Source organism: Marmota marmota, unplaced genomic scaffold (genome assembly GCF_001458135.2).
Source record: "Marmota marmota marmota unplaced genomic scaffold, marMar, whole genome shotgun sequence".
NCBI lineage: Eukaryota > Metazoa > Chordata > Mammalia > Rodentia > Sciuridae > Marmota > Marmota marmota.
Window position 1 is genome coordinate 17,882,500 of NW_026000174.1, and position 12,653 is coordinate 17,895,152.

Genomic DNA, 12,653 nt, shown 5'->3' on the forward strand with positions numbered 1-12,653 from the left:
TGTTGCCTTTACTAGAATTCCTAGGATCTGTAACCTGTGCATTATAAGATTGTCCACAGTTTACTTATGCCTCAGTTGAGGTCATTTAGTTAGCTGTGCATCCTGAGAGGCTGAAGTACATAAATTCTGCATGTGGAGACCATTGGATGGTGGGTTGCTAGAAGAATCTGGCTTCTTTTATAATGGGAGGTTACATCATAGGTGTTCATCATGTCTTTCATTATTTAAACAAGGATATTTTGGGGAGTGAAAGAGAGCATTATTACTAACAATGTTGAGAAAAAAAGTGTGAATTATGAATATCTGGGGCAAACCAGAAAGTATGCTCACTTTATTTAAAGACTTGCTCCCAGGATGATATTTCTTTATGATGGTAGGAAGGCAGTGTTCTTAAACCCTAGCTATCCCATAAAATAAAATTTTGTTTTATTTCAATTCAAATATCACAAGGTTTCAGGCCTTTACTGTTAGCTTACCATTTTTTAGGCTTCTGCTAGAACTACTAAGAGAATGAGGTGGGGAGGTAATTTCATTATTTCTGCCCTCAAGTTGTTATATCTGCTTAGAAATGAAGGGTATATAGGTGTGCCCACACAGAGACATATATATTAATAAAATGTGAGAGGTAAAGGACTTAGGAGTAATTCCTGTGATTCAGATTCAATCCTGTTACAATGCTTCGAATTTTTCCTTCCTATTTATCCTCAAAGTTCCTAGTGTTGTGTTTTGCCCATAGCAGAAACACAATCAAACTTTTGGATTGCAGAAGTGACTTAGATCAATTTCCTCTTGCAGGAGAATAAGATGGCAATTCCTTGTTGGATTGGCTGAGTCTTAATGCTGTAGATGATGGGATTGAGCACAGGTGGCACAAAGAGATAGATGCTAGACATCAGCGTGTGAACCACAGGTGAGGCATGCTTGGCAACCCAATGCATGACAGACACACCAATCATAGGCACATAGTACACAAGCACTGCACAGATGTGTGACACACATGTGTTGAGAGCCTTCCATCTTCCCTCCTCAGAAGCAATACCCAGCACTGTATAAAGAATCAGCCCATATGAGACCACAATGAGCAGTGAGTCCAGCCCAAAAGTGGCCAGGACAATGGCCAAGCCCAGGATGCTGTTGAGCATAGTATCAGCACAAGGCAGCTGGATCAGATCTGAATGGAGGCAGTAGGAATGGGAGAGGATGTTAATGTGACAATAGGGCAATTGCCTCAACAGGACTGGAAGTGGAGCCATGAGTGCTACACTCTTCAGTGTAATGCCTAAACCCATAGAGATGATGCGGGGCAGGGTCAGGATGGATGTTTAGCGCAGTGGATTGTAAATGGCTACAAAGCGGTCATAGCTCATGGCCAACAGGACCCCTGACTCCATGCAGGAGAAGGTGTGAATGAAAAACATCTGGGCCAGGCAGCCATCAAAATCAACCCTGTGAGCATCAAACCAAAGAATGCCCATAACAGTAGGCAGTGTAGACACAGAGACGCCCACCTCACTGATGGCCAACATGGAGAGGAACAGGTACATGGGCTCATGAAGGTCAGAGTCTGCCTGCACTGCTGCCATGATTAGGCTGTTTCCCACAATGGCCACCATGTACATGGTAAAGAAGGGGATGGAGAACCAGCCATGTTGGGCCTTCAGTCCTGGGATGCCAGTCAGGAAGACAGATAGGCGGTCGAGGCTTCCATTGCTCTGAGTTCCCATGTCATCGACAGCAGGTATTAGTCTTCACCTGCCATTTGAAAAAAAAAATTTAAAAAAAAGAAAATTAGCTCGCACAAGTTGAAGTCGTCTGCCTCAGTAGCCCACTCTAAAGGCTGAAAAATGAGATAGGAAGGGTGGGGGAAGCTGGAGTAACACACAATCTCATCTCTACTCCTGTTCTCCTGAGTTCTACATTCCTAACATGTTATAGTAAAAGAGTTATGTTAGACTGCCCAATTTTGTGGGAGATAACACAGCTTAAAAATGGGACACAAACTCAAATAACTCAGATCTGACTCAGATCCATACTCAGCCAATCACTAGATAGGCAATTACTTTAATTTTAAAATGAAAGAAAATAGTATTATTCTCTTTATTTGAACATAAGGAAAAAATGAGAAAATTAATATACGTTCAGAGTTTATATTCATTTTCACTACAGAGATGAGAGCAAACTCTGATCTAGGCTAGAGTCATCAAAAAGAATTGAGTTTGAGCTCTGCTGACATGGATCTGAGATGACAAAAACACCTAGGAAAGTGATAGTCTCCGTGAGTCCCTGCTGAATCCTAGGGAGGGAAAAATGTTTCCAGTAAAATTGTAACTGCAGTTTCAAACTGTTTCAAAAGAGAAATATGGACTATGAAGGAAATTAACAATCCATCTTAAAATTATGCTAAAATACAGTGACCTTCCAGTATAAAAACAGAAAGATTATCAGAGATGTGTTCCTTTCGAAATGAGCAGATTCGACCTAGAGACCATGGAGATCAAAGACTCAGAGATAAAAGATTCCATCTGAGACCAAGAGTCAGGGAGCAATAGCTAAAAACCAATCAGGAATTGGAAGTCACATAAAATTTAAAGTAATGCAATGTGAAATAACATAATATAGCATAACACATTGAATATAATAACATAATATGATATATTAAATTTGTAAAATAAATTTTAAAATAGTAGATAGGAAGACGCAGTCACAATGAGCATGAAAGCTGAATTAACACCAATCAGTTTACTGTTTCACTCGACAGATTGGATGTAGGAATCACTGATTTTGTATCAGTTCTTTATCCTGTGGTCACATGCTGCTAATGTGAAACGGCTCAAACATCTAAATAATTGAATGATAATGCTTTGCTGGAAGGGATAAATGATTGAGAACTGGAGAGCCCATGGAATACAAAGAGCTATGACTATGGACACTAGCATAGTCATAGTCATAGTGTAACAAGAAGGACAGTCAAAGAAGCTGCACTCTTATGATAGTCACTCTTCAGACACAGCTCTGCTAAAACCCCTTGCACACTCTCTCTGGGCCTCCCTCAAAACTAGCAACTTCTCTGACAAATGAAATACACTACCATGTGCCTCTTATCCACAGATTTCTCTTGGGTCGACCTTATAGATCAGTGGTTCTCAATCTTGGCTACACATTAAAATCACATGGGGAGAATGAAAAATCCCAGTGCCCAGGAAACATCTCACAAATTAAACTGGAACCTCTGGGTAAAGCATCAAATTATGAATGTTACTAAAAATTTTCTGAGATGAATTCAGTGTTAAGAACAACTCCAGACTCATTTTATGACATTCTAATCACTATAGTGACATCCTTTTAGACCACAATGAAACCTGCAAGCATTTCCTAAGTCTCCTCCATACACCTTTTATTTCAGAAAGTTTCCTCCCTAACTTCTAACTACAATTTTACATTTCCTTGTGTTTCATCATCCATCAGATTCTTCAGAATCCTAGAGCTCCTTTAAATAAATATAGATTCACTTGTAATACTCTAAGGTGGCATCCACAGCAGTAGCCTAAATTCAGGGCTATTGCTGCACTTGCTTGAAGGTGAATCAGACCAGAGCCCAATCTTGCATGCACTGTGAGAATCTTCACCATGACATTCTTACGCTTAGTCTAAACATTCTCAATGTCTATACTCTTATTGCTTCCTGAAACCACTATCCTTCTCAGGTCTCACTGACTTATAGAGAACTTTCTTACCTTTGGGTTAAATCTATTTTCTCTGTATTATAGATACTGTTGCAAACATGGAGGCACAATAATCTTACTCAGCTATCACTTGAATTTTGCTCTTCATAGTATCTGTGATTTTCTTGCAACACTTATCTTAATTTGTAGGCATTTATTTACATGTATATTCTTTGGTTTAATGTTTGTATCCCCTACTAGATTGCAAACTTCATCAAAGAAAGAATAATGCTGACTTTTTTCCCACTACATACCTAATAGTAACACGTGTCCAAGTGCATAGCAAATGCTTAATAAATATATAACTGGATGAATAAATAACTAAATTGATAAATATTATCTGAACGTTTCAGTCATGGTATCCTATAATCTTCCCTTCTCCATATAACCTATCCTAAATTCCTTTAGCTTCTTCTTAAAGTTTCTGACTTTCCATTTCCACACCACACAAGTCCTCTTGTTAAGGTGACTAATGGATAGTAAGTGTAATAGGAATGAGCAGGGTAATATGTATCTTACTGCAAATTGACAACTGTTCCTAATACCATTTAAGCAGGAATAGTAATTTTCTCATCTGAACTTTTATATGAACTTTTCCTATTATATTAAAATGACATTTATGCCTCTGTCTTTCCTTTGAGACTGAGTTATTTTAATATCAGATTTTTATATTAAAGGGCCTCATTTACCTCACCTCCATGGCTATTCCCATGTTTGTGACATAAAAACATTCTTTAAAAACCATTAACAAATAAAATGTATTATTATACTACTCAGGACATAACTGAAGCACATTCAGTTCTGAGTTCTGTACTCTAGATAAGAGTTAAACCAACTATGGCATAGGCAAAGGTAAGAGAAACTAAGACATATGGAAAGAATTGAAGGAACAAGGGACGCTTCATTTTGACAAGAAGGAATCATAGCAGAAATGAATGGGAATGGATGTGACAGGTGGTGAGTGATAGGTGGAGGTGGCCAGGAGACAGTATGGGAGTCATGTAAGGAACATTTTTCTCAAAGTCAAAGCTATGTGATAAAATAATAAGCTTCGGGATAATGAAGATATTCAGAGAAAGACAGGATAAACTTGAAAGGTCCTTTCAACTCTCCTCCTGCCTCAGGCCTGAGGTTCCAGACTGTCAAGTTCTCTCCTGTTCAGTGACAGAAAATCTTATCTCCAAATCTGTGTGGAAAAGACAGAGATAAGTTTCCAATGCCTGTCATCTGAAGGCGACTCTGGAAACCCTGTTTGAAAGTAGGTGGGAGACCACAAGGGCATTTGAATGCCTATTGCTTTTTCTTTTCTTTCTTTTTTTAAAATTATATATATATATATATATATATATATATATATATATATTTATATTTATATTTATATATGTTGTATATGTATATATATGTATATATATATACACACACATATATGTATGTATATGTATATATATAAAATTAAATTTTATGGACCTTTATTTTATTCCTTTATTTACATGTGGTGCTGAGAATTAAATCCAATGTCACACATGCTAGGCAAGTGTTCCACCACTGAGCTGCAAACCCAGCCCTGCATATTCTTTTTTCTAAAAAATGAAATTTGGGGATTTTTTGTTTGTTCGTTTTTCCTTAAACCTCTCTATCATAGGCTAAACATATTGTGGCAACTATTGAAACACACAGGCATTGACAGAAACTCACTCAAAAATATGATCAAAGAGACTGAGAAATTCATACAGGAACACAAACAGAATTATCAATAAAAACACACTTCTTATACACATCTGGAAAACAAAGACAGATTCAAACTCACTGGATGGGGCTTTGTGAAGCAAGCGACTGTTAGGATGCAAGAGGGCCAGAGCTTACAACCATCCACAGTGAGCCTCAGGCAGTGAGTAACCAGGGGAGGAGGCAGACTTAATGTCTCTGAGTCAGAGTTCCCAGAGACCCAGGCCTCCAGAGTACTCTTTGCCTGAGTGTGATGCTCCATTGGTGATGGAAAAAGGAGGGGGTTTGATCTCCCCTTGGAAATAGAAAGATAAGAATGTATATGAAAATACTTCCCCTGGAAGTGTCCTCTCGCCACACACACACACACACACACAAAAAAAAAAATTACATTAAATTAAATTAAAAATAAAAAAATAAAATTTAAATTTCTTTCTTATGATGAAGAATATGGAGAAAAAAATTTCTAAGCTTCATAGATTCACATACCTACACACAATTATCCAATCTAAAATTTAAAACTGTGTGCCCAGAATCCAATGTGTAGGTTCCTGAACTTTGAGCATAAAACACAGATCTCAGGTAGATCCTAAAGCACAGAACCCAGAAGAAAAATTTTGGAGCTTAGATATCAGAGAATAGAACTTGGAGCCCAGAGAAAACCCCAGAATTTAGAGTGCATGCCCTTGGCTACCCTGATCCATTTATCCCCACTGTCCCCTACTTAATTTCCACTGCCATCCCATCTCCATTGACCCTTCACCATGTTCTGCAAGTTCAGGGTCTCTTCTATGACAGACATTCCAGGGCAGCAAAGGAACACGAAGTTCAAAGTCACAAACCTAGGTTTATGTCCTGGCTTTACTTTAGGGTTTTGGGATATTCATATTCCTCCAACTTGAACTTGGAACCTAATTTGTAAAGTATATATTTCTGTCTACAGGAGATAGAGATTCAAATGAGAAGGAAGTAATAGGCTTCTTTGTTTTTAATTAATTGTAGCACACCTGATAATTAGTGGTAACTTACTTCTGCTGCAGGTCTCAATTTCAGATCCCCCAAATATGTTCTTTTCCCCAACATTTGTTCTTCCCATTAAATATTAAATTTAACCTCTTTTAATTTCAATTTTTCATAAGAGTAAGAGTGTACTGAGGAAAAAAATGACAGGAATTTCTCTCCCTCTTCTATCATGTGGTAGAATGTGTGTGGAGAGTCAAACAGAAGACGGACATAGAGAACTTTCTTTTCCCCTTGTGGTGCTCTGAAGTATCAGAGCAACTTGAAAAAGAAAAAAAAAAAAAACTAACTGAAATTTTTCTCTCTAGTTTCTATGTTGCCGCAGTCTGGCTGGGCACAATCAGGAGCCACTTGTCAAAAGAAACTGACTTTATTTTTAGAACCACACACGCCAAACAAAACAGCCTCTCAGGAAAAACCCTCAGAGCCTCAACTGCCACCACCGGCTTTCCACAAGCCTCTCTCTCCCTCACAAGCTTCTCTCCACCTCCCACAATCCTCCTGCTCTTGAGGCCGATTGGCTGGGTCACGTGGGCGGAGCCAAAAAAGTCCCCCAATGAGCAGCTCCGTGGTCTGAAAGGGCAGGGAAACAGCCCAATGAGCATCACCGCAGAGGAGCCAATCAGCTAGATGTTGCTGGGGCCACTGATGCTATGTACCTAGGTGGCAGACCTAAAATCAGAGTTTGTCTAAACTTTAATGCCTGGTAGGTTGGGATGTCAGGAATGGGAATTGGGAGGAATGGAAGGGAGTCACTTAATGGGGCAGTGACTGTGACGTGGGTGAAGATAGTTCATCAGATTCCTCCGAAGTTGTTTCTATGTTCCACTTGCATCGTCTCATAGAGATAGTAAGGTATTAAGTCTGCATTTCTCTTCACCACCAATACCATACACTTAGTTATAAAGCACTCAGTTTCTCCCAATTTTAAGTCATTCACATGTTAATTTAGGCAATCTTTAAAGTCCTTGCTCCCCAAGCTCCTCAATGAAAGACCTCCCTGTTGCAGGAAGGTCTTTCATTGAGGAGCTTTCCCAAATATTCTAGGCCAGTATTCTAGGTTAAAACTACCAGAATAAGTTAGCGAGCTTTTTAAAACTCAAATAGCTGTGTCTACTGTCCAGAATTTTTGGTTTGGGAGGTCTGAGAACAATTCTCAGAATTTGTGTGCCCAATAAACTTCCAAGCAATGCCGATGATGCTGATCTGGGAGTTTTACTCTGAGAATCACCTTTCAAACTTTTGTTAATTATGTGTTTGTTTGTTTTTTTTTAACTCTTGCTGCCCAGCTGACATATAAGAATCTAATCACTGGGAGTTATTAGAAAGGAGAATATTATGCTTCAAAAATTTTAGTCACCCAAGGCTCTTACTAAATGCAGTTAGTCAGTAAGTTGAGTGAGGGGCCTAAGATTTTGTTTTTCTAACAAGTACCAGATATGCCAATGCTATTGTTCATTGGACTGTACTTTGAGAATTAAGTTTCTGTCTTCTGTCTAAATATTTCCTCTCAGGTGATTATATCTGTCCCTTTACGCTGTTATCTTGAACCAAGCACTCCAAATGCTCTCATCCTTCACAAGCTACTTCATAACATCCAAAATAAGCTTTACTTATTTCCATGTGAAATAGATGCTCTCCTTTACACAAGAACAGCAATTCTCCATAGACCAAAACCTCTGTCTTTAATTTTTATTTTCTTCCTCATTCTCAATGATAGTAGAATTATTTGTGTTCAAGCCTATTTGCCCTGAAGGACTTCCATTATTCCCATATATGCTAAAAAAAAAAAATCTCAGGGTATTTGTTGTTCTTTTTTATGCTTTTCTCTTGACATGTGTATCTGTTTATTTAACAATATGCTATCCTCACCATTGTAATATCCTTAGCAACTAAGGATGCAAGGATTTTCAGACAGTGAATTTTCATATATTAGTTTTAGATGGATGCAACACCTTTATTTTATTCTTATGTGGTGCTGAGCATTGAACCCAGTGCCTCATGCATGCTAGGCAAGTACTCTACCACTAAGCCACAACCCCAGCCACATACAGTGAATTTTCAATAAATAGTTTTCAATATATTCATCACTATATTGAGTTAGACATGTATTTATTCATTCTAAATGTAGAACTCTCAAGAGCTTGGGTCATCTTCCTCCTTGTTTTAGCATTCCAGGTTAGTAGGCATATCATAGTCCTTCCTCCAAAGGTGCTCTCTTGGGATCCTCAGCCTTCCTCAGGCCTAGGACTTATGGAAGGCCTTGAGGATCCCTCTACGGATCTCCTTGGTCTTCACACTATAGATGATGGGGTTGAGCATGGGGGGTACAAACAGGTAGACATTGGACATCATAACATGAACAACAGGCGGGGCACTTTTCCAGAAGCGGTGGATCATGGAGACTGCTATTATGGGTACATAAAAGGTCAGCACTGCACAGATATGTGACATGCAGGTGTTGAGTGCCTTCAACCGCTGCTCTTGAGATGCAATAGCCAACACAGCTCTCAAGATCAATGCATAGGAAAGAAGGATGAAAACTGAGTCCACACCATAGGTGAAAATGACCACTAAGAGTCCATAGATGTTGTTAACATGGATGTCTCCACATGCCACCTTCATGAGATCTGGATGAAGGCAGTATGAGTGATGCAAAATATTGCCCTTGCAGAAAGGCAGTCGTTTCACTAGAAAGGGGAAAGGAAACAGAGTTGTGAAGCTCTTAGCAAGGATACTCAGGCCCATGGCCAAGATGCGGCTGTTGGTGAGCACAGTGGCATAACGTAGTGGATCACAAATAGCCACAAAGCGATCAAAGCTCATGACCAACAGTATGCCCGATTCCATGAAAGAGAAAGTGTGAATGAAGAACATCTGGACCAGGCAGGCATCAAAGCCAACATAGTGGTAGTTGAAGCAGAAAGTAGCAAGCACCGTGGGAAGTGTGGAAAGGGACACTCCCAGATCATTGAGAGAGAGCATGGAGAGGAAGTAGTACATGGGCTGGTGAAGAGCAGGCTCCCGAACCACCAGAGCAAGGACACTCAGGTTGCCTACGATAGAGATCAGGTAGAGGACACAGAAAATCAGGGCAACCCAGGCTTGACCTGTCCGCATCCCAGGAATGCCTGTCAGCTGGAGCATAGCTGGCTGGAAGGGAGTGCCATTGAGGCCCAGCATGGCGGGGAAATGAGCCCAGAGGGTGTCAGGGGAGTTCTTCACTTTCCTTCTTTCAGATATCCTGTCTCCAACACAAAAGACAAGAGATTGAAAACGTGTATCTATATTCCTGCCTCCTCCATCCGACTCTGAGTTCTGTGAGGAAGAATCTGAGTTCTATACATTTCTGTACCAGCAGGGCCCAGCATGCCACATAGGCCATGGTGGAAACTCAAAGGAGTGCCCAAAACCTGGCAAGGCCAGGTGGGAGACGGCATGAACAAAGTCCTCTAACCTTCAACTGCAATATCTCTTCCCTTTCCAATCTACCCAGAAATTACATCTAGGAATTTGGGGAAAGTAGAAATTAAGATACACCATAAAGAGGAAACATTGCCCATGCCTTTGGGAACTCTTCAGCAGACGTTCCAAACAATTTACAGTCATAAAATTACAGCATCAATAGCCTTCATCCACACTTCACCTCAGCCTCCCAATCCCTTGGCCACATTGGTCATCATCAAAATCTGTTCTCTCTCTGAAACCATAAATTTTAATACCTCTCATTTTGATCATAGACTTCTATTTCACAGTTCTCTGACCTTCTCATGCTTGTACACTAGTTCTGAAGTCTCCAGGATTCTTTTGATTTTGGGTTTTTTTTTAATCTATTTGTCTATTAACTCTTAACTTCTTCATTTCTTTCCTGACCTACTCCCCAACGGGGATTTGTTTCTTTATCTCTTTTCCTCCCTTTTATATGAACATGGTAAACCCTAACCTTTTTTTTTTTAACCCTAACCTTTGATAAGGTCTATAATCAAACCGGGTGTACAAAACTGAAGAAGCAAGTTCTTTATTGAAATAAAAAGGAGGTAATTATTTCTTGCCACTGCTTAAATTTTAAACCTATTTATACATTGATCTAGCCTTTTCCCCAGTCTTTTGAGAAAGAGATGTCCCTCCTTCTCCAAAGACTGTCCCTTCATCTTCAAGATCCCATTTCTGGCCACCTCCTTTAGATCTCTCTTCCATTAGTCCATTGTATGATGCCTTCTATCTCCTCCCCTTTCTGCCTCTTTCCTGACAGGCAACAACCATCCCATCATGAAAACTCGAACCTTCCCTCTCTAGCTGCTATCAATTCTTAGTCATATTTTTTTCAACACTGTCCTTCCTGATGCTAAGGGAGAGGATCTTGCACTTACCTATTTAATGTGCCGGCTTTTGCAACAGACTTCTGAGATCCTCTATATCAGGGATTCAATGTCATTGGCCTTTCCTTCTATTACTGCTCATTTCTATAGCTTCTACACTTTCTCCCTCCCCAAAACAGATTTTTCTATGGTGACGAGTAATCTCCTTGCTTCTAAAGGTAATGAAAATATCCTCCTAATCCATGTGACTTTCCTGCTTGCATTATCAGTAATTCACCTTCCCCAAACTGCCTTCTTTGTGGAAGAGCACCATTTCTCCTTGATTTTCCTTATGCCTTGGCTTTCCTATTTCTACCTTATTCACTGGATCCTCTTTCTCTGTGTTTGCCTGTAAGCAGCAACAGCCTAACACCAAGTAAAATAACCAATAGTCAGAGTGATGAAAATTGGGAAAAAAATATATCATTAAAGACTCCCTTTTTCATATTTATTCAAAGTATCACTGCAACTGTATCTTCATACTACCAACTAGCTCAAAATGAAAGCTTTATTCTAGAATTTAGGCACAATGGCTTTTTTTTTTTTTTTGTCCTTTTCCTTTTCTAGGTTTTCCATTCTTTGCCTAACACACCTGGTAAACATGGTGAAATTGATCATGACAGGGGCTGGATAGTGATATCAGTCACAATCCTTAAAGTATATAAACTATCAGAAGAAATTTATGTATTTTTTTTAATTTCTCTCTCTCTTCCACCTGAGAAATCAATGCACTTCTTTTATCAATAAGATTTATAGTTCTTTATCCTCTATAAACTTTCCCCCCCTCCCAACCCATGTTTAAAGTCAATATCTCTAAGAAGTCTTTTTGGACCCAGCCTGTCCAGATCTACCTTTTTAAAATCACCTTTACTCCCAGACGTTGTCTGAGTCCTGAAGAAATGGGAAGAACCTTGACAGCACCAAGAGATACTAAAACCTATTCCAAAAGAGAGGCTTGCCCCACTTTTCTTAATGTTTGGTGTGCAAGCTGAGGTAGTCTAGATGGTAATATTTCTTTTGTGCTGCAGATTTTCCTGTCTGGAAAATGAAAACATTTCTAAGGAGAAAATGCCCAATGCCACCCAACAACCATTGTTTTCTCTGCTTTGTCCAGGAAGTGTCAGTTAAAGCTTCTTAACTGTGACTTTTCAGTTAAAAAAAAAAAAAAGTCAGGAAGGTAGAAACACAGCATATACATGAGCCTGCACATGAATAAGTGCCTAAAAAGGCAATGAAAGTGCACGTTTTTACACTTCTACACTCACTTGAACATCCACACATTCATAGAAACTGTCTCACATCCGTCCGGGTCACACGTAACACTATCACACCACAGAACTCAAGAAGACTCATGACAGCTCAAGGGTTAATATAATGTTTCAAATATCCATCCTCCTTTGTTTATACTCTCATAAACACATACACACACACACACACACACACACATAAGCAGTGTCACAAATGATCACCATTAACAAACTCACATCAATATCTCCACTAAGGATAATCCCTTGACACATAGTGGAAATCAACCTGATTGAAGACCACACATTGTTGAATGACTTCAGCTCATTTGCCTCTGTGATTTTTCTCCCCATGTACATACACCCAGAGTCAGGTATAGGAGATCATAATTCAAATTGTAGGTTTCTAAATGAGAAATATAAAATAACCTCAAGACAAAATCTGATGCATCAGTCCCTTGGCCTAATGGTAGGTGGTTTGGTGTTAGGGCTTTGATTCAGATGGGAATAGGCATCATTTCTCTGTGATCATGGACTTTGGAAGGAAATAGATTTGGCTCATGTTTGTAGAGAAAATATAAGAG

General features: G+C 39.3%; 2 protein-coding genes across 2 annotated transcripts; both read right to left on the reverse strand.

Annotated features, from left to right (window-relative positions):
* Positions 1 to 773: 773 nt before the first annotated feature.
* On the reverse strand, positions 774 to 1,724 carry LOC107161063 (olfactory receptor 51G1-like). Its single transcript, XM_015507583.1, is given in 1 exon segment — positions 774 to 1,724. A coding segment is annotated over 1 exon segment (951 nt).
* Positions 1,725 to 8,711: 6,987 nt separating this feature from the next.
* On the reverse strand, positions 8,712 to 9,650 carry LOC107161074 (olfactory receptor 51I1). Its single transcript, XM_015507591.1, has one exon. The coding sequence runs from the start codon at positions 9,648 to 9,650 to the stop codon at positions 8,712 to 8,714; it is 939 nt and encodes a 312-aa protein (XP_015363077.1).
* Between the last annotated feature and the right edge of the window lie 3,003 nt (positions 9,651 to 12,653).

Coding starts and splice junctions, on each gene's coding strand:
- LOC107161074 (XM_015507591.1), bottom strand. CDS start 9,650: ATGCTGGGCCTCAATGGCACTCCCTTCCAGCCAGCTATGCTCCAGCTG.